The sequence below is a fragment of the Delphinapterus leucas genome, chromosome 9 (genome assembly GCF_059928025.1).
Source record: "Delphinapterus leucas isolate spDelLeu-1000000601 "Yukka" chromosome 9, BTC_Dleu_Yukka2, whole genome shotgun sequence".
Lineage (NCBI taxonomy): Eukaryota > Metazoa > Chordata > Mammalia > Artiodactyla > Monodontidae > Delphinapterus > Delphinapterus leucas.
The window spans coordinates 38436172-38462271 of NC_143137.1; the positions used below are offsets into that span (position 1 = coordinate 38436172).

General features: G+C 38.7%; 1 protein-coding gene across 2 annotated transcripts in view; it reads left to right on the forward strand.

Moving 5' to 3' along the window:
- Positions 1–25430, forward strand: part of IMMP2L (inner mitochondrial membrane peptidase subunit 2) — a 935747-nt gene extending 910317 nt beyond the window's left edge. For both annotated transcript variants that reach the window (XM_022583030.2, XM_089917009.1), the window contains exons 7-8: positions 170–1464; positions 10646–25430. In XM_022583030.2, coding sequence (XP_022438738.1) covers positions 170–307 — 138 coding nt within the window. In that variant the 3' untranslated portion in view covers positions 308–1464; positions 10646–25430. The remainder of the gene's footprint in view (positions 1–169; positions 1465–10645) is intronic.
- Positions 25431–26100: the final 670 nt, after the last annotated feature.

Genomic DNA, 26100 nt, shown 5'->3' on the forward strand with positions numbered 1-26100 from the left:
TACATATATAAAGCACCTAGAAAAAATGCCACTAAGGGTTTACTCTCTTAATCATCATCGTTATCTTTCCATGGAACATCAGACCCGGATCAAATTCTGTTTTCAAGATATTAATGATGATCCTGTATAAAAGAACATCTTTCTCACTTTGTGTCTCTCATGAGTTCAGGTTTCCCTGGGACTCCTGCATGGTCATGCTACTCACATCCTGTGGCCTCCAGAGCGCTGGCAGAAATTGGAATCTGTTCTTCCTCCAGAGCGCTTGCCCATTCAGAGTGAAGAGGACTGCCTGCATGGATCTCCCTGAGCTGCTGCGATGGGGAGGCACCACCACCAACCCCAGGAAGAGGGATGGAGAAGAGGAACACCATAGGGGCAAAGCTTCCCCCCAGATGATGCTGTGCAAGAAACATTTCTATCACATTAAGATGATCTGTATTAGTAGAGAAAGAGTTGTAAAATATTAAATAGTATTTTAAATGTCACCTGATTTTGTGTTAAATTGTAATACCCTGTTCAATGCCAAAAAAATGCAGACCTTTGGGAATATGAAAATTTTATTCCCATATGTCTCAAAGGGTATAAATTTTGGATTTTTTTATGCATACATATTCTATTGATTGTTAGATTTTGATTTTGGAGCTTGCTGCTGGAAGAATATGAAGACTAAAATGTGATGGAAGTAAATAACATTACTCAGTTACTCTTAAAATGGAAGATGAAGAAACATTATACACATAGTGTTAGGAATTATAATTGACAGAATCTACAATGCAGGGACTGTCAGGAAGAACAGTAAACTATGATGTAAAAATAAAACACTGATTTGCTCAGGTACTGTTTTGGGTGTTTATTATTTGACCTGTAATAATCATCCATTAATAAGGAATACATTCTCTCTTTGGGAAGGAAGGAAGCAATGGGGAATCAATTCTCTCAATATTTTCATATAGCCAATCTTTCTTACTGGCCCTTTTTTAATCCAGAACTTCTTAGTGATCTCATGCCTATGCACATTGATGAGTAAACCTATTTGTCAATATTCAGATACTGTTTGGTAAAATGTTCTGAGTGAAATGGAAAAATCACTCCAGATCAACCAAGTTTGATTTTTTTTCCCCTCCCAATGATTTTTCAGTGCTCATGTCTATAATTCTGAAATCACCTATTGAAAAGTGGAGTAATATTGGCATAATAGATTTTATAATTGTATAGCTAAGGAGGTAAATTCCCTGCATGCAAGTCTATATGTATGAAGCTTTTCTTTTTTTCCTCCCATTGGTTGGAGGTTTGTGCTTATGGAAACTACATCTCTAGCTCAATCTCCTCTGTGTGCCTCATCTCATTTTCTTTTGTTTCATCAGCAGATAAGATCCCAGACAAGGATTAGCCATCTTGCAAATGTGGATGCAAACTCATTAGCTGGCAGGAACAGAAAGAGCAACAGCAAAAAACATATGCAAAGTAAGAGTATATGTTACTAATAATAATTCATTAGCATCATAATAGCTAGTTCAACACACATCAATGAGTGCTTATATACTAAGGTTGGTCAAAATTATCATTTTATAAAAAATATCTGCTTAATATCTCTCTGTGGGTCTATATTATCCTTATGAGTTCTTCATTTCCATTTCCCTCTCTTCCCCAACTTGAACTTCACACTTTGGCCTTTAACTGCAGATTACCAAATTCTCATTGCTACTTCAAGGCTTGAAACTTTTTTACCCCTTGGTGAAGTGCATCCCCTGGGATTATATGTAAAATGTTGAGTGCATAAAAGTATTAAACCTTTAGTTACTAGAACACAGGAAAGTTCAGGCACTATGGAAGACAGGATTGGGGGTGATAATGAGGCAGGACAGAGTAGAGAACAAATTAAGGAGTACCTGGATTAGCTGCTACTTACCCTGGTATGGAAGAATTTGGTATTTTAACAGTTCAGCAAATTGGCTATCAGCCTTACTACCTTATTGACTATTTGTGTCTTCCTATTCAAACTATTAATTCAAGATTGTAAATCTTCAGACAAGAGACAAATGCTCCTTCTATTTAATTTTGTATTCTCAGGCCATCTAGCATATCACCAGCAGAGTTAATTCTTGATGCTTGTTGAACAACTCAGCTCATAAGCTACCTCCTCAAAGATGAAACTCCAGGTAGAGTTTATAACTGTGTTCCCTAGTATGTACTTTCATGAGTGCCTCAATCACTGTCACTATTAACCAACCAAGAAAGAGTTCTTAATTGTCAACACTCCCAGGGCCAGCAAGAGGCAACAGACCCAGGAGCCCAGTCTTTCTGTGAAAAAGGCCTATTAGCTTATATTCATAGTTATGACCTGAGGGACAGGATTCTAATTAAACACACATATAAGGGCTGACTGTAATCCTTTCCAGAGACCTCAGAGGGCCGGCACTATCTTTGCACTCTCCCTCTGTCATGTTGCAGAGCACCAGTATCTCTCAGAGAAGAGCCCTATGCATGTCTGGTGCCCTGGTTTTTGTGACTGCCACCCATGGGACACCATTTGATCACCGGCTCTGGTGGCCAGCAGGGCTGGCATTCATGTGTCCCATGGGACTACAATAATTGGAGAGTCACTTCTTGGCTGGCTACCATCCCCAGGGCACTGCACAGTCAGGAGACTGAAACCTGCACCCAGTCTTTCTGTGACAGAGACCTATTTGCTTGACCTGGAACTTTATTCTGAGGTCAGGGATCTGGTTTAGCACACATCTAGGGGCCTACTGAGGTAAGAACAGCACGGACAGAGGTAGGTGGATGCCACATTTGTGCTCTCCCTCTGCCTCATTCCAGGTTACCAGCATGTCCCGGAAGACTGCTTGTCTGGCACCCTGATTTTTGTAACTGCCACCCAGAAGACTCCTCTAGATTTCCTGGCCCTGGTGGCCAGTGAGATTTATGCTTGTGACCCCACAGGACTACATGTATTTACGTACTTTAAAAGCTGCTGCCTGAGGGCCTGGCTTCCAAACCACTTGAATCTAGGTACTGACAGATCCTCCCCTCCACTGACAGGTCTTGGCACACCCTCAACTACAAGGAGCCACTAAAAATAAAACAGGCTTCATGAACAATCACAAAGGATTGACAGACAACCAAGAGCTAAGGCAGAGTAGAACATTAAGTTTCATCTCCTACACAAGACCACTCCTTTAAGACTGGGAGAGATGGTTGTTTTATTTAGTGCATAGAAACCAACACAGAGAGTCGAGGAAAATGAAGAAATAGGAATATATTCCAAATGAAAGAACAAGATAAAACCTCAGAAAAAGTCAATAATGAAACAGATGAGTGATTTACCTGAAAAAAATTTCAAAATAGTGGTAATAAAGATGGTCACCAAACTTGGGAGAAGAATGAATGAACCCAGTGAGAACTTCAACAAAGAGATAGAAAATATACAGAAGTGCCAAAGAGAAGTCACAGAGCTGAAGAATATAATAACTGAACTGAAAAATACACTAGAGGGATTTAACAGCAAACTAGATAAAATAAAAGAAAGGATCAATGGAATTGAAGACAGAGTGGTGGAACTCACACAATAGGAGCAGCAAAAAGAATAAAGAATGAAAAAAAGTAGAGATAGTTGAAGGGGCTTATGGGACAACATCAAGAAGACCAACATTTTCATTGTAAGGGTCCCAGAAGGAGAAGAGAGAGGAGAAAACTCATTTGAATAATGCCTGAAAACTTTCCTAACCTGGGGAAGGAAACAGATATCCAGATCCAGAAAACCCAGAAAGTTCCAGAAAACCCAGAAAGTTCCAAAAAAGCTGAACTCAAATAGACCCACATCAAGACACATTATAATTAAACTGTCAAAAGTTAAAGACAAGAAGAGAATCCAAGCAGCAAGAGACAAATAACTTATGTTATGCACAAGGCAACCCCCATAAGATCATCAGCAGATTTTTCAGCAGAAACTTCGTAGGCTAGAAGGGAGTGACACAGTATACTCAAAATGCTGAAAGAAAAAAAAAAAAAAAAAACTTCCAATCAAGAATACTCCACCTGGCAAAGCTGTTGAAGGAGAGGTAAAGAGTTTTCCAGACAAGCAAAAGATAAAGGAGTTCATTGTCACTAAACCAGCCTTACAAGAAAAGTTAAGACTTCTTTAAGCTGAAATGAAATTGTGCTAATTAGTAACAGGAAAACATATGAAAGTATAAATCTCATGGGAGAAGTTAAATATATAGTAAAATTCAGAATAATGTAAAGGTGGTGGCTGAATCACTTATAAAGCTAGTATGAAGGTTAAAAGACAATGGTAATAAAAATAACTATAGCTACAACAATTAGTTAAAGGATACACAAGATAAAAAGATGTAAAATGTGACATCAAAACTATAAAACATGGGGGGGAATAAAAATATAAAAAGCTGTAGATTGCATTCAAACTTAAATTATTTTACATAAACCTCATGATAACCACAAAGCAAAAACCTAGATACATAAAAGGAAAATAGAAAAGAAACTAAGCACACCACTACAGAAAATCATCAAGTCACAAAGGAAGAGAGTAAGAGAAGAAGAAAGACACAGAGGAACTATGAAACATCCAGAAAACAATTAACAAAATGCAAATAAGTACAAACCTATCAATAATTATTTTAAATGTAAATGTCTTTTGATTGGAGAATTTAGTCCATAGAGTGGCTGAATGGATTAAAAAAAAAAAAGACCCATCTATAGGCTTCCTACAAGATACTAACTTGAGACGTAAGACACACTGAAAATTATAAGACATTGATGGGAAAAATTGATGAAGACACAAATAAATGGAAAGATATCCAGTGCTTATGGATCGGAAACATTAATATTGTTAAAATATCTATACTACCCAAAGCAATCTATAGATTTAATGCAATCCCTATCAAAAGATGCATGGCATTTTTCACAAAACTAGAACAAATATTCCCAAAATTCATATGGAACCATAAAAGAGCCTGAATTGCCAAAGCAACCTTGAGAAAAAAGAGCAAAGCTGGAGGTTTCACACTTCCTGACTTCACACTGTACTCAAAACTACAGTCATCAAAACAGTACAGTACTGGCACAAAAAGAGACACATAGATCAGTGGAACATAATAGAAATCCCAGAAATAAACCTATTCACTTATGGTCAATTAATCAATGGAGAAAAGACAGTCTCTTCAATAGGTGGTACTGGACAAACTGGACAGTTACATGTAAAAAAATGAGATTAGAACATTTCTCCTATCAAACTTTCAATGGCATTTTTCACAGAAATAGATCAAAAAATCCTAAAATTTATAAAGAACCACAAAAGACCCTGAATATTCAAAAGCAATCTTGAGAAAGTACAAAGCTTGAGCCATCATCCTTCTTGACTTCAAACTATATATCAAAGCTATAGTAATCAAAACAGTATGGTACTAGCATAAAAAAGACACATAGATCAATGGAACAGAATAGACAGCCCAAAAGTAAACCCATACATATATGGTCAATTAGTTTATGACTAAAGGAGCTAAGAATATACAGTAGTTTCCAGGACAGTTTTTCAATAAATGGTGTTGGGAAAACTGGACAGCCACACGCAAAAGAATGAAACTGGACCACCATCTTACACCATACACAAAAATTGCCTCAACATGGATTAAAAACTTAAATGTAATATCTGAAACCATTAAAAGAAAACATAGGTGGTAAGTTCCTTGACATTGGTCTTGGTGATGATTTTTTGGATTTGACACCAAAAGCAAAGGCAACCAAAGCAAAAATAAACAAGTGGGACTACATCAAACTAAAAGATCTGCACAGCAAAGGAAACCATCAACAAAAGAGAAAGTCAACCTACCGAATGGGAGAAAATATTTGCAAATCATATACCTGATAAGGGCTTAATATCCAGAATATATTTTTTAAAAAACTCAACAGCAAAAAAATCCAATTAAAAAATGGGCAAAGGCTCTGAATAGACATTTTTCCAAAGAAGACATACGGATGAACAACAGGTACAAGCACATATAAAGGGGCTCAACATCACAATCATCAGGGAAATGAAAATCAAAACCACAATGAGATATCACCTACCACCAGTTAAAATGTCTACCAAAAAGAAAAGAAATAAATGTTGGCAAGGATGCAGAAAAAAGGGAACTCTTATGCACTGTTGGTGGGAATGTAAATTGGTGCAGCCGCTATGGAAAACAATATGTACATTCCTCAGAAAATTACAACTACCATATGATCCAGCAGTTCCGCTTCTGGGTATTTAATCTGAAGGAAACAAAAATACTAACTCAAAAAGATATAGGCACCCCTATTTTTATTGCAGTATTATTACAATAGCCAAGACTTGGATACAACCTAAGCATCCACTAACAGATGAATAGATAGAGAAAATGTGGTATATATATATCCGATGGAATGTTATTCAACCATTTTAAAAAAGGAAATCTTGTCATTTATGGCAACATAAACCTTGAGGACCTTATACTAAGTGAAATAATTCAGACAGAAAAAGACAAATATTGTATGATTTCACTTATATGTGAAAACCAAGAAAAAAAAAAGACAGAAAAAAAGGAAAAAACAAGCTCATAGATTCAGAGAACAGATTGGCGGTTGCCAGAGGTGGGGGCAGGCGGGCAGTGGTGAGGTATGAAATGGATACAGGGTGTCAAAAGTACAAACTTTCAGTTATAAGTCATGGAGATGCAATGTACAGCATGGTGACTACAGCTAATGATACTGTATGGCATATATAAAAGTTGTTTCAGAGAATAGATCTTAAAAGTTCTTATCACAAGAAAAAAATTATAACTATGTATGGTGGTGGATGTTAACTTATTGTGTTGATCATTTCATAATACATGGAAATATTGAGTCATCATGTTGCATACCTGATACCAATATAATGCTATATATCAATTATACCTCAATTAAAAAAAAATTTGGAGACACCCATTTCTCCAATTTGGGTTTTGATTTCTTGTTATCTTTTAAATTCTCTCCTCTCCTGCTAAATTTAAGAAGTGAAAGTGATCCAAACTATAAATTTCTCACCAAGAGCTGCCTTCCTACACTACCAGTTTTCCTTCTTAAACACATGAGAATAAAGCTCTTAAAAATTTATATTTTAAAAGTCAGAAATCTCTCGAGCATCTCTCTTATAACCGACTTCCAATAAACAAAATCCTCAGCAATGTCCTTATTTTGCCACAGTCACTCTTTCCTTCGTTAGTATGGCAGAGGCTTTAAGCAGTTCACCAAAATCATTTACCTCTTTTTCCTAGAAATACCACTAAGTTATGTTCTCCAGGTTCCCCTGCAGTTAGTTATGACCATGTTTCTGAGTTCTTGCCAACTCAGATTATGATTAAAAATGATGAATGTATCTGGCACATAAATCCTTTCATGGGCTCCTCCGGCCTCTTCCCATGTCTTCCCGTGGGAGGTTTATGATTATAAGACCTTAAGGGTAACAGAAGCACATGATGGAAAATGTCTGGGTCCCTGAGTAACTATCTGAAAAAAGGCCAACACAACTGAAACATTTTCCCTGGACTATTAAGTGAGCAAGAAACACACTTCTATTCTGTAAAGTCATTGAGATGTTGAAGTCTGTTAACACAACCACGTCTCCCTTAACTAACATAGGTTAATTAATAGAGATCCCTATAGTGAAGGATTCCTAGTATAGCTTAAAGGACTGTCTCTGAGTTAGCTCTTCTTTGAGTCAAGACTATCATGCCTCTCTTTCAAAGGTTAAGGTCTCTATCTCCAAAATTTGATAACAAATTTCATATGCATTTCAGTCTCAAAATCAGCTGATTACTTAATTTTTGATCTTCAAATAGGAAAGACAACATTATGAACCATTCTAGTATATTGAGAGTTGGAAAGATTATAGAATGGAAACTTTCACCTGGCAGGGCAAAATGGGAAGGGTATCAAATTCACCTGGGAAAATATATCAAATTCAGGAGGAATTTGTTATGTTAAATAGTTTACACGATGACAGAGATTCAATTTGGGCTTTTACATTAGTTTGATCTTATTGACATTTAAGCTGAAGGTACAGTAAGTTTTTCATTACTTTATATACTTTAAATCACAAGATTAGCAAGTCTTTAATCAGCCCTACTAACAGGGTGGTATCCAATCCTCAGCTGCAAAGAGTCCAGATCCACCCACTAGAGAGATGGGAGTACATACAAAGAACCTGAGGACCCTAATAAGAGGTTTCATATCCGAACATAGCATCCAAGGGCTGACAAGAAGTGAGGTCCCACTGACATTCTCCAATGCAGACCTCTAGTTCTACTCTTTTCAGTCTTCTCACAAAACATATATCCTCTATTTTGGGTGAAACATTACTTCTTCAAGGAGAATGGGAGCCCTAGGAGCCCTAAGCATACATATTTTCCCCTCAGGTCATCCTTTTTGAACCCCATTCCTCCTTTTTGAAAGAACAAAATACTTCTCACCAATTTTCTCATATTGTTGCAGCTTCTGTGGTCTTTATAAAGAGCTTTACTCTCTCTGGGCGATGTCATAGATGAAAATGCTGCCCAGACTCAAAACCACAAGCATGTCTCTATCCCTCTCCCAGTATATTTATCTAATTCATCTATTCACCTTCTTCGAAGATTACTTCATACCCTCTCCACTTTTACACCTTCTCCTAATGCTCTCCCTGAACTAATGATTTTGCTTCCAATTTAATGAGAATATATAAGGAATAAGAAGAGGACTTCATCAGTCTGCCATAACCATGTCTGACAGCCTATGTGTACCTGTATCCATGTATTCTGCTTCCTGACTGTCTGATAAACTAATTAAAATGCAGCTTTCCATTTCAGAAAATTGAATCCATGACTAGGAAGATAAATCTGAAAATATATTCAGACTACAGTACAAATTACTTTAAAAATGTATCTATAAGAATTCTCTTTTGTCCACTTTGTATTAGATCCAAGCCCTTCTACCTAGTCAAGGAAATTACTCTAGTAATCGACCCCCCCTCTCTACATTACCAATTTTTCCTTTCTCCGCAGCATTCCCATCAGCATATAAATATGCTGTAATTTCTCCCACCTGACAACTCTTTCCCTTGACACATGCCCCCTTGTACTCTACTCACTCTCTTTATAAAACAACTCCTCAAAAGAGTTGTCCACACCCTCTGTCTCTATTTCTTCCTTTCTGATTCCCTTTGAAACCAAATCCATTCAAGCTTTGACCCCTACCACTCAACTAGAACTTTTTGTATTAAGGTCACCGGAGACCTCCAATATGCCAAAGACAATTCACAGCCTTCATTTAACTTGACCTTTCAACAACATTTGATATTGCTTTCCACTCCCACCCTTATATATTTTATTCACTTGCCTCCTGGGGATTGACTATCTCTTGGTATCCCTATAGTTCACTAACAATTCCTACTCAGTAGCCTTGGTAGGTTCCTTCTCACCTTGTCAACTTCTAACTATTAGCATCCTCTAGGGATCTTTCAACCTCTTCTGTCTATGATCATTCTATTGACGATCCCTGAGCCTTGGAGAGAAAAAGCTTTCTGCCCAGGCTGCTGTGAGCCCTGTAGCCATCTGAGAATCACAACTAGAAAAATACTGCATTGCAAGTATTTTCTCCCATTCCACTGATTACTTTTTCATTTTGTTGATTGCTTCCTTTGCTCTGCAGAAACTTTTTGTTTTTTTTTTTTTGAGGTACGCAGGCCTCTCACTGCTGTGGCCTCTCCTGTTGTGGAGCACAGGCTCCGGAAACGCAGGCTCAGAGGCCATGGCTCACGGGCCCAGCCGCTCCGTGGCATGTGGGATCTTCCCAGACCGCGGCACGAACCCGCGTCCACTGCATCAGCAGGCGGACTCTTAACCACTGCGCCACCAGGGAAGCCCCAGAAACTTTTTAGTTTGATGTAGTCCTACATGTTTTTAGCTTAATTATGGTAATCATTTCACAATGTATATCAAATCATCACATTGTGCACCTTAAATATATACAATTTTTATTTGTCAATCATACCTTAATGAAGCTGGAAATAAATGAAGAGGAAAATACAGTTTTCACTTTTCAAAACTAAATATGAGTATCAAAATCACCTAGAAGGGCTTCCCTGGTGGTGCAGTGGTTAAGAGTCCACCTGCTGATGCAGGGGATGCGGGTTCGTGCCCCGGTCTGGGAAGATCCCACATGCCGTGGAGCGGCTGGGCCCGTGAGCCATGGCCGCTGAGCCTGCGCAACCAAAATCACCTGGAAAAATCTTCTCAAATCTTATGTCCAGAGAAAAGATCACTCCAAAATATTCATTGAGTGAAGAAACCTGAATTTCCTATTATATTTTTTATTTTAATTAAATGTAAAGCACCAAGCACTACTTATTTCTTTAGTGAGGTATCTTTTTTGTAGAATAGAAAAATGAGACTAATTCTACACCCACTCCCACAACCATCAATATAATGACAATGGTGATAGACATATTCTGGCTATGTAGGAGGATGTAATTATTTTTAGGAAATATATGTGGAAATATATCAGGTTAAAGTATTCTACAAAAATGTTTAAATTCTTGAATATAAATGAGGAGCATATACAGACCCATTGCATTGTTCTTCCAATTTTTCTACAGGTTTGAAAGTTTTCAACATTTTAAAAATGAGAGAAGAAAAGGCTGAGTCAAGACGGCATACTAGGAGGACGTGGAATTTGCGTCTCCTCACAACAATGGCACCTACCAGGCACCGGTGGGGGACCATGGACACCTAAGGGGACAGGAGGAACCCCCAGCGATGGGGTAGGACGAAGGGCATGGGGGGAGTGAAGGGGGAGGAGAAGTGGAGGTGGGATGGGACTGGCATCCCTGAGGGGCAGCTGGGGGAAGGTAAGGGACCCCACACCCGAAGGGGGAAATTGGGGAGTCATTGGGAGGGCAGAGGATCAAAAGGGAGCATGGCCAGGTTTCTCCTGCCCACTTGGACTCCCAGGAACCTGTAGAGATCCCAGGCCTGATCCTCTGCCCATCTAGGCCCCCTCCACCCACTCGGGTCCTGAGGGAGTGGGAGGGATGGAAGGGGGAGCAAAAGTAAAGGCTGGACCTCTGGGACCAGGACCCCTGAGGAATGACTGCGGGAGGGAAGGAGTTCCCACACTCAGAGGGACCCGCCCACGGTTAGGGGTCCAGCGGCGATGGGGAAGACCCTGGGGGATACAGTGGGGGAGGGGTGCAAAGGAACAGAAGGGAACAGGGCCAGTGCTTTCCCTGTCCACTTAGGCACAGGGAAGCCTGTTGGGCTCCCGGGCCTAATCCTCTGCCCTCAGAGCCTCCCTCCTGCAGCTTAGAGCCCAAGCACCTCCCCTACATCCCCACCCAGAGCCCTACCTCTACATTCGGAGACTCCCTCCAACACGCTGGGCCTAAACCCCACCCACACACCGTCACTCATTGTCCTACCTCCAAACTCTGGAACCCCACACTCCAGAGGCCCTCCTTTCCATGTGCTGCCTCTCCCATTCTGTGCAGGTCCTAAGAAAAGGCCCCGCACCACACTCCAATGTCACCACCCCACCCGCCTAGGTCCCACACCACCATAAACCCCACCCCTGCCTAAGTTCCACCCCCACCTAAACTCCGGCCCCATAGCCAAGGTTTTCTTTTTTTTTCTTTTTCTTTTCCTTTTTCCTCTTTCAGATTGGGGTTCTGTTTTACCTTCTTGATTCATTGTTGTTGATACTTTTATATTTTTATTTTTCCTAATTAATCTTTTATTTTTCTAATTTTATTTTATTCTTTATACTTTGTTAGCAATCTCTCCTTTTGGCTTGTTCCCTCTTTCCTGTTTTTTTCCTTTTTTGGTTGTGGTTTTATTTTACTTTGTTGCATTTTTTCCAATTACAGTTTTATTTTTCCTAATATATTTTTTATCTTTCCAATTTTATTTTGTTTTTTATTCTTCGATATTGTACTGCTCCATTTTATTTTCTTTCCTCCTTTTTTTTTTTTTTTAACCGCAAAGCAAAGCTTGCAGGACCTTGGTTCCCAGAGGGGAGGTAGGGCCCAAGCTCCTGTGGTGGGAGCTCCAAGTCCAAACTGCTGGGCTAACAGAGAACCTCAGACACCAGGGAATGTCAACTGGAGTGAGGGCCCCCAGAAGTCCTCATCTCAGCACCAAGACCCAGCTGTATCCAACTGCCTGCAAATGTCAGGGCTGGACCCCTCAGGCCAAACAACGAGTAAGACAGGAATCCAGCACCACCCATTAAAAAAAAAAAAAAAAAAAAAAAGAAACAACAAAAAACGACGTTACAATTGAAGGAGAAAGGTAAAAACCTACAATGCCAAATAAATGAAGACAAAATAGGCAATATACCTGAAAAAGAATTCAGAGTAATGACAGTAAAGATGATCCAAAATCTTGGAAACAGAATGGAGAAAATACAAGAAATGTTTAACAAGAATCTAGAAGAATTAAAGAGAAAACAAACAGTGATGAACAACACAATTACTGAAATTAAAAAGACTCTAGAAGGAATCAATAGCAGAATAACTGAGGCAGAAGAACAGATAAGTGACCTGGAAGATAAAAATTGTGGAAATAACTACCACAGAGCAGAATAAAGAAAAAAGAATGAAAAGAATTAAGGACAGTCTCAGATACCACTGGGACTACATTAAACACACCAACATTCAAATTATAGGGATCCCAGAAGAAGAACAGAAAAAGAAAGGGTCTGAGAAAATATTTGAACACATTATAGTTGAAAACTTCCCTAACATGGGAAAGGATATAGTCAATCCACTCCAGGAAGCACAGAGAGTACCATAAAGGATAAACCCAAAGAGGAACACACTGAGACACATATTAATCAAACTATGAAAATTAAATACAAAGAAAAAATATTAAAAGTAGCAAGGGAAGAGCAACAAATAACATATAAGGAAATCCCCATGAGGTGAACAGCTGATTTCTCAGCAGAAACTCTGCAAGCCAGAAGGGAGTGGCAGAACATATATAAAGTGATGAAAGGGAAAACCCTACAAAAAAGATTACCCTACCCAGCAAGGATCTCATTCAGATTTGATGGAGAAATTAAAACCTTTACAGATAAGCAAAACTTAAGAGAATTCAGCACTATCAAACCAGCTTTACAGCAAATGCTAAACGAACTTCTCTAGGCAGGAAACACAAGAGAAGGAAAAGACCTACAAAAATAAACCCAGAACAATTAAGAAAATGGTAATAGGAACATACATATCAATAATGACCTTAAATGTAAATGGATTAAATGTTCAAAACAAAAGACACAGACTGGCTGAATGGATACAAAAACAAGACCCATCTATAGGCTGTCTACAAGAGACCCACTTTAGACCTAGGGACACATACAGACTGAAAGTGAGGGGATGGATAAAGATATTCCATGCAAATGGAAATCAAAAGAAAGCTGGAGTAGCAATTCTCATATCAGACAAAATAGACTTTAAAATAAAGACTATTAAGAAAGACGAAGGACAGTATATAATGATCTAGAGATCAGTCCAAGAAGAAGACATAACAATTGTAAATATTTATGTACCCAACGTAGGAGCACTGCAATACATAAGGCAAATGCTAACATCCATAAAAGGGGAAATCGAAAGCAAATACAATAATAAGAGTAGCGGATTTTAACACCCACTTTCACCAATGGACAGATCTTCCAAAATGAAAATAAATAAGGAAACACAAGCTTTAAATGACACATTAAACAGGATAAACTTAATTGATATTTATAGGACATTCCATCCAAAAACAACAGAATACACATTCTAGTCAAGTGCTCATGGAACATTCTCCAGGATAGATCATATCTTGGGTCACAATTCAAGCCTTGGTAAATTTAATAAAACTGAAATCATATGAGGTAACTTTTCCAACTACAATGCTATGAGACTAGATATCAATTACAGGAAAAAAACTGTAAAAAATACAAACACATGGAGGCTAAACAGTACATTACTAAATAAACAAGAGATCACTGAAGAAATCAAAAAATACCTAGAAACAAATGACAGTGAAAACACGATGACCCAAAAACTATGGGATGCAGCAAAAGCAGTTCTAAGAGGGAAGATTATAGCAATACAATCCTACCTCAAGAAACAAGAAACATCTCAAATAAACAACCTAACCTTACACCTAAAGCAATTAGAGAAAGAAGAACAAAAAAACCCAAAGTTAGCAGAAGGAAAGAAATCATAAAGATAAGATCAGAAATAAGTGAAAAAGAAATGAAGGAAACTATAGCAAAGATCAATAAAACTAAAAGCTGGTTCTTTGAGAAGATAAACAAAACTGATAAATCATTAGCCAGACTCATCAAGAAAAAACGGGAGAAGACTCAAATCAACAGAATTAGAAATGAAAGACGAGAAGTAACAACTGACAGTGCAGAAATACAAAGGATCATGAGAGACTACTACAAGCAATTGTATGCCAATAAAATGGAAAACCTGGAAGAAATGGACAAATTCTTAGAAAAGCACAACCTTCTGACATTGAACCAGTAAGAAATAGAAAATATAAACAGACCAATCACAGCACTGAAATTGAGAGTGTGATTAAAAATCTTCCAACAAACAAAAGCCCAGGACCAGATGGCTTCACAGGCGAATTCTATCAGCCATTTAGGGAAGAGCTAACACCTACCCTTCTCAAATTCTTACAAAATATAGCAGAGATTAGAACACTCTGCAACTCATTCTACGAGGCCACCATCACCCTGATACCAAATTCAGAAAGAGATATCACAAAAAAAGAAAACTACAGGCCAATATCTCTGATGAACCTAGATGCAAATATCCTCAACAAAATACTAGCAAACAGAATCCAACAGCACATTAAAAGGATCATACACCATGATCAAGTCGGGTTTATCCCAGGAATGCAAGGATTCTTCAATATACGCAAATCAATCAATGTGATAAACCATATTAACAACTTGAAGGAGAAAAACCGTATGATCATCTCAATAGATGCAGGAAAAGGTTTTGACAAAATTCAACACCCATTTATGATAACAACTCTCCAGAAAGTAGGCATAGAGTGAACTTATCTCAACATAATAAAGGCCATATATGACAAACCCACAGCCAACATCATTCTCAATGGTGAAAATCTGAAACCATTTCCTCTAAGTTCAGGAATAAGACAAGGTTGTCCACTCACCACTATTATCCAACATAATTTTGGAAGCTTTAGCCACAGCAATCAGAAAAAAAAAAGAAATAAAAGGAATCCAAACTGGAAAAGAAGAAGTAAAAGTGTCACTGTTTGCAGATGACATGATACTATACATAGAGAATCCTAAAGATGCCACCAGAAAACCATGAGGGCTAATCAATGAATTAGGTAGAGTAGCAGGATACATAATTAATGCCCAGAAATCTCTTCCATTCCTATACACAGATGATGAAAAATCTGAAAGAGAAATTACGAAAACACTCCCATTTCCCGTTGCAACAAAAAGAATAAAATACCTGGGAATAAACCTACCTAAGGAGACATAAAACCTGTATGCAGAAAACCATAAGACACTGATGATCGAAATTAAAGATGATAGCAACAGATGGAGAGATATACCACATTCTTGGATTGGAAGAATCAACATTGTGAAAATGACTATACTACCCAAAGCAATGTACAGATTCAATGCAATCCCTATCAAACTACCAATGTCATTTTTCACAGAATTACAACAAAAAAAATCACAATTTCTATGGAAAAACAAAAGACCCCGAATAGCCAAAGCCATCTTGAGAAAGAAAAACAGAGCTGGAGGAATCAGGCTCCCTGACTTCAGACTATACTAAAAATCTACAGTAATCAAGGCAGTATAGTACTGGCACAAAAACAGAAATATAGATCAATGGAACAGGACAGAAACCCCAAATATAAACCCACGCACATATGGTTGTCTTATCTTTGAAAAAGGAGGCAAAAATATACAATGGAGAAAAGACAGCCTCTTCAATAAGTGGTGCTGGGAAAACTGGACAGCTGCATGTAAAAGAATGAAATTAGAACACTCCCTAACACCACACACAAAAATAAACTCAAAATGGATTAAAGACCTAAATGTAAGGCCATTTACTATAAAACTCTTAGAGGAAAACAAAGGTGGAATATTCTATGACATAAATCACAGCAAGATCTTTTTTGACCTACCTCCTAGAGAAATGGAACTAAAAACAAAAATAAACAAATGGGACCTAATGAAACTTCAAAGATTTTGCATAGCAAAGGAAACCATAAACAAGACAAAAAGACAACCTTCAGAATGGGAGAAAATATTTGTAAACGAACCAACAGACAAGGATTAATCTCTAAAATTTACAAGCAGCTCATGTAGCTCAATATCAAAAAAACAAACAATGCAATCCAAAAATGGGCAGAAGATCTAAATAGACATTTGTCCAAAGAAGATATACACATTGCCAACAAACACATGAAAAAATGCTCAACATCACTGATAATTAGAGAAATACAAATCAAAACTACAATGAGGTATCACCTCACACTAGTCAGAATGTCCATCATCAAAAAATCTACAAACAATAAATGCTGGAGAGGGTGTGGAGAAAGGGAACCCTCTTGCACTGTTGGTGGGAATGTAAATTGATACAGCCACTATGGAGAACTGTATGGAGGCTCCTTAAAAAACTCAAAATAGAACTACCATACGACCCAGAAATCCCACTACTGGGCATATTCCCTGAGAAAACCATAATTCAAAAGGAGTCATGTATCACAATGTTCATTGCAGCACTATTTATAATAGCCAGGACATAGAAGCAGCCTAAGTGTCCATCGCAAACGAATGGATAAAGAAGATGTGGCACATATATACAATGGAATATTATTCAGCCATTAAAAGAAATGAAATTGAGTTATTTGTAGTGAGGTGGATGGACATAGAGTCTGTCATACAGAGTAAAGTAAGTCAGAAAGAGAAAACAAATACCCTATGCTAACACATATGTATATAATCTAAAAATATATATATATTTGTGATGAACCTAGGGCCAGGACAGGAATAAAGGCACAGACATAGAGAATGGACTTGAGGACATGGGGAGAGGGAAAGGTAAGCTGGGATGAAGTGAGAGAGTAGCACTGACATATATACACTACCAAATGTAAAACAGATAGCTATTGGGAAGCAGCTGCAAGGCACAGGGAGATCAGCTCAGTGCTTTGTGACCATGTAGAGGGGTGGGATAAGGAGGGTGGGAGGTATATGCAAGAGGGAGGGGATTTGGGGATATACATATAGCTGATTCACTTTGTTATACAGCAGAAACTAACACAACTCTGTAAAACAATTATACTGCAATAAAGTTGTTAAAAAAAGAAACAAATGGGGAGAGCTTCAAGATGGCAGAAGAGTAAGACGCGATCACCTTCCAGAACACCCACTGAATGCTGGCAGAAGACCTAAGACTTCCCAAAAGGCAAGAAACTCCCCACGTACCCGGGTACGGCAAAAGAAAAAAAACAGAGACAAAAAACAGGGGCGGGACTTGCACCTCAGGGAGGGAGCTGTGAAGGAGGAAAGGTTTCTACACAATAGGAAGCCCCTTCACGGGCGGAGACTGCTGGGGAGGTGGAGGAGGGAAGCTTCAGAGCCACGGAGGAGAGCGCAGCAACACAGGTGCGGAGGGCAAGGCAGAGAGATTCCCGCACAGAGGATCAGTGCTGACCAGCACTCACCAGCCCTAGAGGCTTCTCTGCTCACCCACAGGGTCGGGTCGGGGCTGGGAGCTGAGACTCCAGCTTCGGAGCTCAGATCCCAGGGAGAGGACTGGGGTTGGCTGCATGAACACAGCCTGAAGGGGGCTAGTGCGCCACAGCTGGCCGGAGGGGGTCGGGGGAAAAAGTCTGGAGCTGCTGAAGAGGCAAGAGACTTTTTCTTGCCTCTTTGTTTCCTGGTGCGCAAGGAGAGGGGATTAAGAGCGCCGCTTAAAGGACCTTCGGAGACAGGCGCGAGCTGCGGCTATCAGCACAGACCCCAGAGACGGGCATGAGACACTAAGGCTGCTGTTGCCACCACAAAGAAGCCTGTTTGCAACCACAGGTCACTAACCACACATCCCCTCCCAGGAGCCTGTGCAGCCCGCCACTGCCAGGGTCCTGTGATCCAGTAACAACTTCCCCGAGAGAAAGCATGGCGCGCCTCAGGCTGGTGCAACGTCATGCCGGCCTCTGCTACCGCAGGCTTGCCCCTCATCCGTACCCCTCCCTCGCCCCGGCGTGAGTGAGCCAGAACCCCGAAGCAGCTGCTTCTTTAACCCCATCCTTTCTGAGCGAAGAACAGATGGCCTCAGGCGACCTACATGCAGAGGCGCGGCCAAATCCAAAGCTGAACCCCAGGAGCTCTGCGAACAAAGAAAAGAAAGGGAAATCTCTCCCAGCAGCCTTAGGAGCAGCAGATTAAATCTCCATAATCAACTCGATGTACCCTGCATCTGTGGAATACCTGAATAGACAACGAATCATCCCAAATTGAGGAGGTGGACTTTGGGAGCAATGATATATATATGTATTTTTTCCCCTTTTTCTCTTTTTGTGAGTATGTGTATGCGTCTGTGTGTGATTTTGTCTGTATAGCTTTGCTTTTACCATATGTCCTAGGGTTCTGTCTGCCCGTTTTTTTTTTCTTTATTACTTAAAAAAATTTTTTACTTAATAATTATTTTTTATTTTAATAACTTTATTTTATTTTATCTTCTTTGTTTCTTTCTTTCTTTCTTTCTTTCTTTCTTTCTTTCTTTCTTTCCTCCCTTTATTCTGAGCCATGCGGAGGACAGGCTCTTGGTGCTCCAGCCAGGTGTCAGGGATGTGCCACTGAGGTTGGAGAGCCAAGTTTAGGACACTTATGCACAAGAGACCTTCCAGCTTCATGTAACATCAAATGACGAAAATCTCCCAGAGTTCTCCATCTCAACACCAAGAACCAGCTCTACTCAAAAACCAGCAAGATACAGTGCTGGACACCCTATGCCAAACAACTAGCAAGACAGGAACAAAACCCCATCCACTAGCACAGAGGCTCCCTAAAATCATAATAAGTCCACAGACACCTAAACACACACCGCAAGACATGGAACTGCCCAAAAGAAAGACAAGATCCAGACTCATCCACCAGAACACAGGCACTGGTCCCCTCCACCAGAAAGCCTACACAGCCCACTGAACCAAAAACAATGGGAACTATGAACCTGCAGCCTGCGAAAAGCAGACCCCAAACACAGTAAGTTACGCAAAATGAGAAGACAGAGAAACACACAGCAGATAAAGGAGCAAGGCAAAAACCCACCAGCCCTAACAAATGAAGAAGAAATAGGCAGTCTACATGAAAAAGAATTCAGAATAATGATAGTAAAGATGATACAAAATCTTGGAAATAGAATGGAGAAAATACAAGAAACGTTTAACAAGGACGTAGAAGAACTAAAGAGCAAACAGACAGAGATGAACTACACAATAAATGAAATTAAAAATTCTCTAGAAGGAATCAATAGCAGAATAACTGAGGTAGAAGAATGGATAAGTGACCTGGAAGACAAAATAGTGGGAATCACTACTGCAGAGCAGAATAAAGAAAAAAGAATGAAAAGAATTGAGGACGGTCTCCGAGACCTCTGGGATGACATTAAATGCACTAACATTCGAATTATAGGGGTCCCAGAAGAAGAAGAGAAAAAGAAAGGGACTGAGAAAGTATTTGAAAAGATTATAGTTGAAAACTTCCCTAATATGGGAAAGGAAATAATCAACTCCAGGAAGCACAGAGTCCCATACAGGATAAATCCAAGGAGAAACACGCCAAGACACATATTAAACAAACTATCAAAAATTAAATACAAAGAAAAAATATTAAAAGCAACAAGGGAAAAACAACAAATAACACATAAGGGAATCCCCATAAGGTTAACAGCTGATCTTTCAGCAGAAACTCCGCAGGCCAGAAGGGAGTGTCAGGACATATTTAAAGTGATGAAGGAGAAAAACCTACAACCAAGATTATTCTACCCAGCAAGGATCTCATTCAGATTTGACAGAGAAATTAAAATCTCTATAGACAAGCAAAAGCTAAGAGAATTCATCACCACCAAACCAGCTTTACAACAAATGCTAAAGGAACTTCTCTAGGCAGGGAACACAAGAGAAGGAAAAGACCTACAATACTATACCCAAAACAATTTAAAAAGTGGTAATAGGAACATGCATATCGATAATTACCTTAAATGTAAATGGATTAAATGCTCCAACCAAAACACAGAGATTGGCTGAATGGATCGAAAAACAAGACCCATATATATGCTATCTACAAGAGACCCACTTCAGACCAAGGGACACATACAGATTGAAAGTGAGGGGATGGTAAAAATATTCCATACAAATGGAAATCAAAAGAAAGCTGGGGGGCTTCCCCGGTGGCACAGTGGTTGAGAGTCTGCCTGCCGATGCAGGGGACACGGGTTCGTGCCCCGGTCTGAAAAGATCCCGCATGCCATGGAGCGGCTGGGCCTGTGAGCCTTGGCCGCTGAGCCTGTGCATCCGGAGCCTGTGCTCCACAACGGAAGAGGCCACAACAGTGAGAGGCCCGTGTACCACAAAAAAAAAACAAAAAAAAAAGAAAGCTGGAGTAGCAATTCTCATACATATCAGACAAAATTGGCTTTAAAATAAAGCCTATTACAAGAGTCAAAGAAAGACATGACATAATGATCAAGGGATCAATCCAAGAAGAAGATATACAAATTATAAATATTTATGCACCCAACATAGGAGCACCTCAATACATAAGGCAAATACTAACAGCCATAAAAGGGGAAATGGACAGTAACACAATAATAGAGGGGGCACTTTAACACCCCACTTTCACCAATGGACAGATCATCCAAAATGAAAATAAATAAGGAAACACAAGCTTTAAATGATACATTAAACAAAATGGACTTAATTGACATTTTTAGGACAGTCCATCCAAAAACAACACAATACACATTCTTCTCAAGTGCTCATGGAACATTCTCCAGGATAAATCATATCTTGGGTCACAAATCAAGCCTTGGTTAATTTAGGAAAACTGAAATCATATCAAGTATCTTTTCCGACAACAATGCTATGAGACTAGATATCAATTACAGGAAAAAATCTGTAAGAAATACAAACACATGGAGGCTAAATAACCCACTACTTAATAACCAAGAGATCACTTAAGAAATCAAAGAGGAAATCAAAAAATACCTAGAAACAAATGACAATGAAAACACCAGGACCCAAAACCTATGGGATGCAGCAAAAGCAGTTCTAAGAGGGAAGTTTATAGAAACACAATCCTACCTTTAGAAACAAGAAACACCTCAAATAAACAACCTAACCTTACACCTAAAGCAATTAGAGAAAGAAGAACAAAAACCCCCAAAGTTAGCAGAAGGAAAGAAATCATAAAGATCAGATCAGAAATAAATGAAATGAAGGAAACAATAGCAAAGATCAATAAAACTAAAAGCTGGTTCTTTCAGAAGATAAACAAAATTGATAAACCATTAGCCAGACTCATCAAGAAAAAAAGGGAGAAGAGTCAAATCAACAGAATTAGAAATGAGAAAGGAGAAGTAAAAACTGACACTGCAGAAATACAAAGGACCATGAGAGATTACTACAAGCATCTGTATGCCAATATAATGGACAACCTGGAAGAAATGGACAAATTCTTAGAAATACACAACCTTCCGAGACTGAAGCAGGAAGAAATAGAAAATATGAACAGACCAATCACAAGCACTGAAATTGAAACTGTGATTAAAACTCTTCCAACAAACAAAAGCTCAGGACCAGACGGCTTCACAGGCAAATTCTATCCAACATTTATAGAAGAGCTAACATGTATCCTTCCCAAACTCTTCCAAAATGTAGCAGAGGGAGGAACACTCCACAACTCATTCTACTAGGCCACCATCACTCTGATACCAAAACCAGAGAAAGATGTCACAAAGAAAGGAAACTACAGGCCAATATCAATGATGAACATAGATGCAAAAATCCTCAACAAAATACTAGCAAACAGAATCCAACAGCACATTAAAAGGATCATACACTATGATCAAGTGGAGTTTATCCCAGGAATGCAAGGATTCTTCAATATATGCAAATCAATCAACTTGATACACCATATTAACAAATTGAAGGAGAAAAACCATAGGTTCATCTCATAGGTGCAGAGAAAGCTTTTGACAAAATTCAACACCTATTTATGATAATAACCCTCCAGAAAATAGGCATAGAGGGAACCTTCCTCAACATAATAAAGGCCATATATGATAAACCCATAGCCAGCATCGTCCTCAATGGTGAAAAGCTGAAACCATTTCCACTAAGATCAGAAACAAGACAAGGTTGCCCACTCTCACCACTACTATTCAACATTGTTTTGGAAGTTTTAGCCACAGCAATCAGAGAAGAAAAAGAAATAAAAGGAATTCAAATCAGAAAAGAAGAAGTAAAGCTGTCACTGTTTGCAGATGACATGATACTATACATAGAGAATCCTAAAGAAGCTACCAGAAAACTACTAGAGCTAATCAATGAATCTGGTAAAGTAGCAGGATACAAAATTAATGCACAGAAATCTCTTGCATTCCTATACACTAATGATTAAAAATGTGAAAGAGAAATTAAGAAGACACTCTCATTTACCATTGCAACAAAAAGAATAAAATACCCAGGAATAAACCTACCTAAGGAGACAAAAGACCTGTATGCAGAAAATTATAAGACACTGATGAAAGAAATTAAAGATGATACAAATAGATGGAGAGATATACCATGTTCTTGGATTGGAAGAATCAACATTGTGAAAATGACTCTACTACCCAAAGCAATCTACAGATTCAGTGCAATCCCTATCAAACTACCACTGTCATTTTCCACAGAAGTAGAACAAAAAATTTCACAATTTGTATGGAAACACAAAAGACCCCGAAAAGCCAAAGCAATCTTGAAAAAGAAAAACGGAGCTGGAGGAATCAGGCTCCCTGAATTGAGACTATACTACAAAGCTACAGTAATCTAGACAGTATGGTACTGGCACAGAAACAGAAATATAGATCAATGGAACAGGATAGAAAGCCCAGAGACAAACCCACGCACATATGGTCACCCTGTCTTTGACAAAGGATTCAAGAATATACAATGGAGAAAAGATAGCCTCTTCAATAAGTGGTGCTGGGAAAACTGGAGAGCTACATGTAAAAGAATGAAATTAGAACACTCCCTAACACCATACACAAAAATAAACTCAAAATGGATTAAAGACCTAAATGTAAGGCCAGACACCATCTAACTGTTAGAGGAAAACATAGCCAGAACACTCTCTGACAAAGATCACAGCAAGATGCCTTTTGACCCAGGTCCTAGAGAAATGGAAATAAAACCAAAAATAAACAAATGGCACCTAATGAAACTTAGAAGCTTTTGCACAGTAAAGGAAACCATAAACAAGAAGAAAAGACAACCTTAAGAATTGGAGAAAATATTTGCAAATGAAATAACTGACAAAGGATTAATCTCCAAAATTTACAAGCAGCTTATGCAGCTCAACATTAAAAAAACAAACAACCCAATCCAAAAATGGGCAGAAGACCTAAATAGACATTTCTCCACAGAAGATATACAGATTGCCAACAAACACATGAAAGAATGCTCAACATCATTAATCATTAGAGAAATGCAAATCAAAACTACAATGAGACATCATCTGACACCAGTCAGAATGGCCATCATCAAAAAATCTAGAAACAATAAATGCTGGAGAGGGTGTGGAGAAAAGGGAACCCTCTTGCCCTGTTGGTGGGAATGTAAATTGATACAGCCACTATGGAGAAAAGTATGGAGGTTCCTTAAAAAACTAAAAATAGAACTACCTTATGACCCAGCCATCCCACTACTGGGCATATACCCTGAGAAAACCATAATTCAAAAAGGGTCATGTACCTAAATGTTCATTGCAGCTCTATTTACAATAGCCAGGACATGGAAGCAACCTAAGTGTCCATCGACAGATGAATGGATAAAGAAGATGTGGCACATATATACAATGGAATATTACTCAGCCAGGAAAAAGAACAAAACTGAGTTTTTTGTAGTGAGGTGGATGGGCCTAGATACTGTCACACAGAGTGAAGTGAGTCATAAAGAGGAAAACAAATACTGTATGCTAACACATATATATGGAATCTGAAAAAAAATGGTCATGAAGATCCTAGGGGCAAGTCGGGAATAAAGATGCAGACCTACTAGAGAATGGTCTTGAGGATACGGGTTGGGGAAAGGATAAGCTGGGGCAAATTGAGAGAGTGGCATGGACATATATATACACTACCAAACGTAAAACAGATAGCTAGTGGGAAGCAGCCGCATAGCACAGGGAGATCAGCTCGATGCTTTGTGACCACCCACCTAGAGGGGTGGCATAGGGAGGGTGAGAGGGAGGGATGTGCAAGAGGTAAGAGATATGGGGACATATGTATATGTATAACTGATTCACTTTGTTATAAAGCAGAAACTAACACCCCATTTTAAAGCAATTATACTCCAATAAAGATGTTAAAAAAATACAATTATAGGATGGTTAAAAAAAAAGAGAAACAAACAAAAATATACCCAACTACATGCTGCCTCCATGACATTCACTCTCATAATGAAGATATGGAAAAAAGCCATTCCATGCAAATGGAAATCAAAAGAGAGAGCAGAGGTTATCTATACTTATATCAGACAAAATCGACTAAGTTAATTAAGTAGGAAACTATAACAAGAGACAAAAAAGGTCATTAATAGTGATAAAATGGTCAATTCATCAAAAGGATATAATAATTGTAAATAAATATGCACGTAACATCAGAGCACATAAATATATTAAACAAACTAACAGATCTGAAGGGACTAATAAACAATATTACAGTATCCACTTTGATCAATGGATAGATCATCCAGAAAGAAAGCCAATGAGGAAACATTGAACTTAAACTATACTTTACATCCAATGTACCTAACAGATATATACAGAACATTTCAACGAAGGGCAGCAGAATATACATTCTTCTCAAGCACATACGGAACATTCTCCAGGATAGATCAGATATTGGGTTCAAAACAAGTATAAGCAAATTTTAAAAGACTGGGGCTTCCCTGGTGGCGCAGTAGTTGAGAGTCCGCCTGCCGATGCAGGGAACACGGTTTCGTGCCCCAGTCTGAGAGGATCCCATATGCCACGGAGTGGCTGGGCCTGTGAGCCATGGCTGCTGAGCCTGTGCGTCCGGAGCCTGCGCTCCGCAACGGGAGAGGCCACAACAGTGAGAGGCCCGCGTACCGCAAAAAAAAAAAAAAAATTTTAAAAGACTGAAATCATATGAAGTACCTTTTCCAACGACAACGGTCAAATATGTGGAAATTAACACACTCCTGGAAACCAGTGGGTCAAAGATGAAATCAATGGCAAATTCAAAAATATCTTGAAACAAGTGAAAATGAAAACACAACATATCAAAACTTATGAGGTGAAGCATAAGCAGTGCTACGAGGGAAGTTTATAGCGATAAATGCCTACATTAAGAGAAAATGACCTCACTTATGTGGAATCTAACAAACAAACTCATAGATACAGAGAACAAGTTGGTAGTTGCCAGATGCAAGGTGTGAAGGGTGGGTGATATGGGTGAAGGTGGTCAAAAGGGACAAACTGACAGTTATAAAATAAATAAGTCCTGGTGCTGTAAGTGCAGCATGGTGACTATAGTTAATAATGCTGTATTATATATTTGAAAGTTGCTAAAGAATAGAGCTTAAAAGTTCTCATTAGAAGAAAAAAAATTTTGTAACTATGTATAGTGATGAACGTTAAGTAGATTTATTGTGGTGATCATTTCACAATATATACAAATTGAATCATTAGGTTGTGCCCCTGAAACTAATAGTATTATATGTCAATTATACTTTTTTAATTAAATTAAATTTAAAAATAAAAAATAAATGAGAG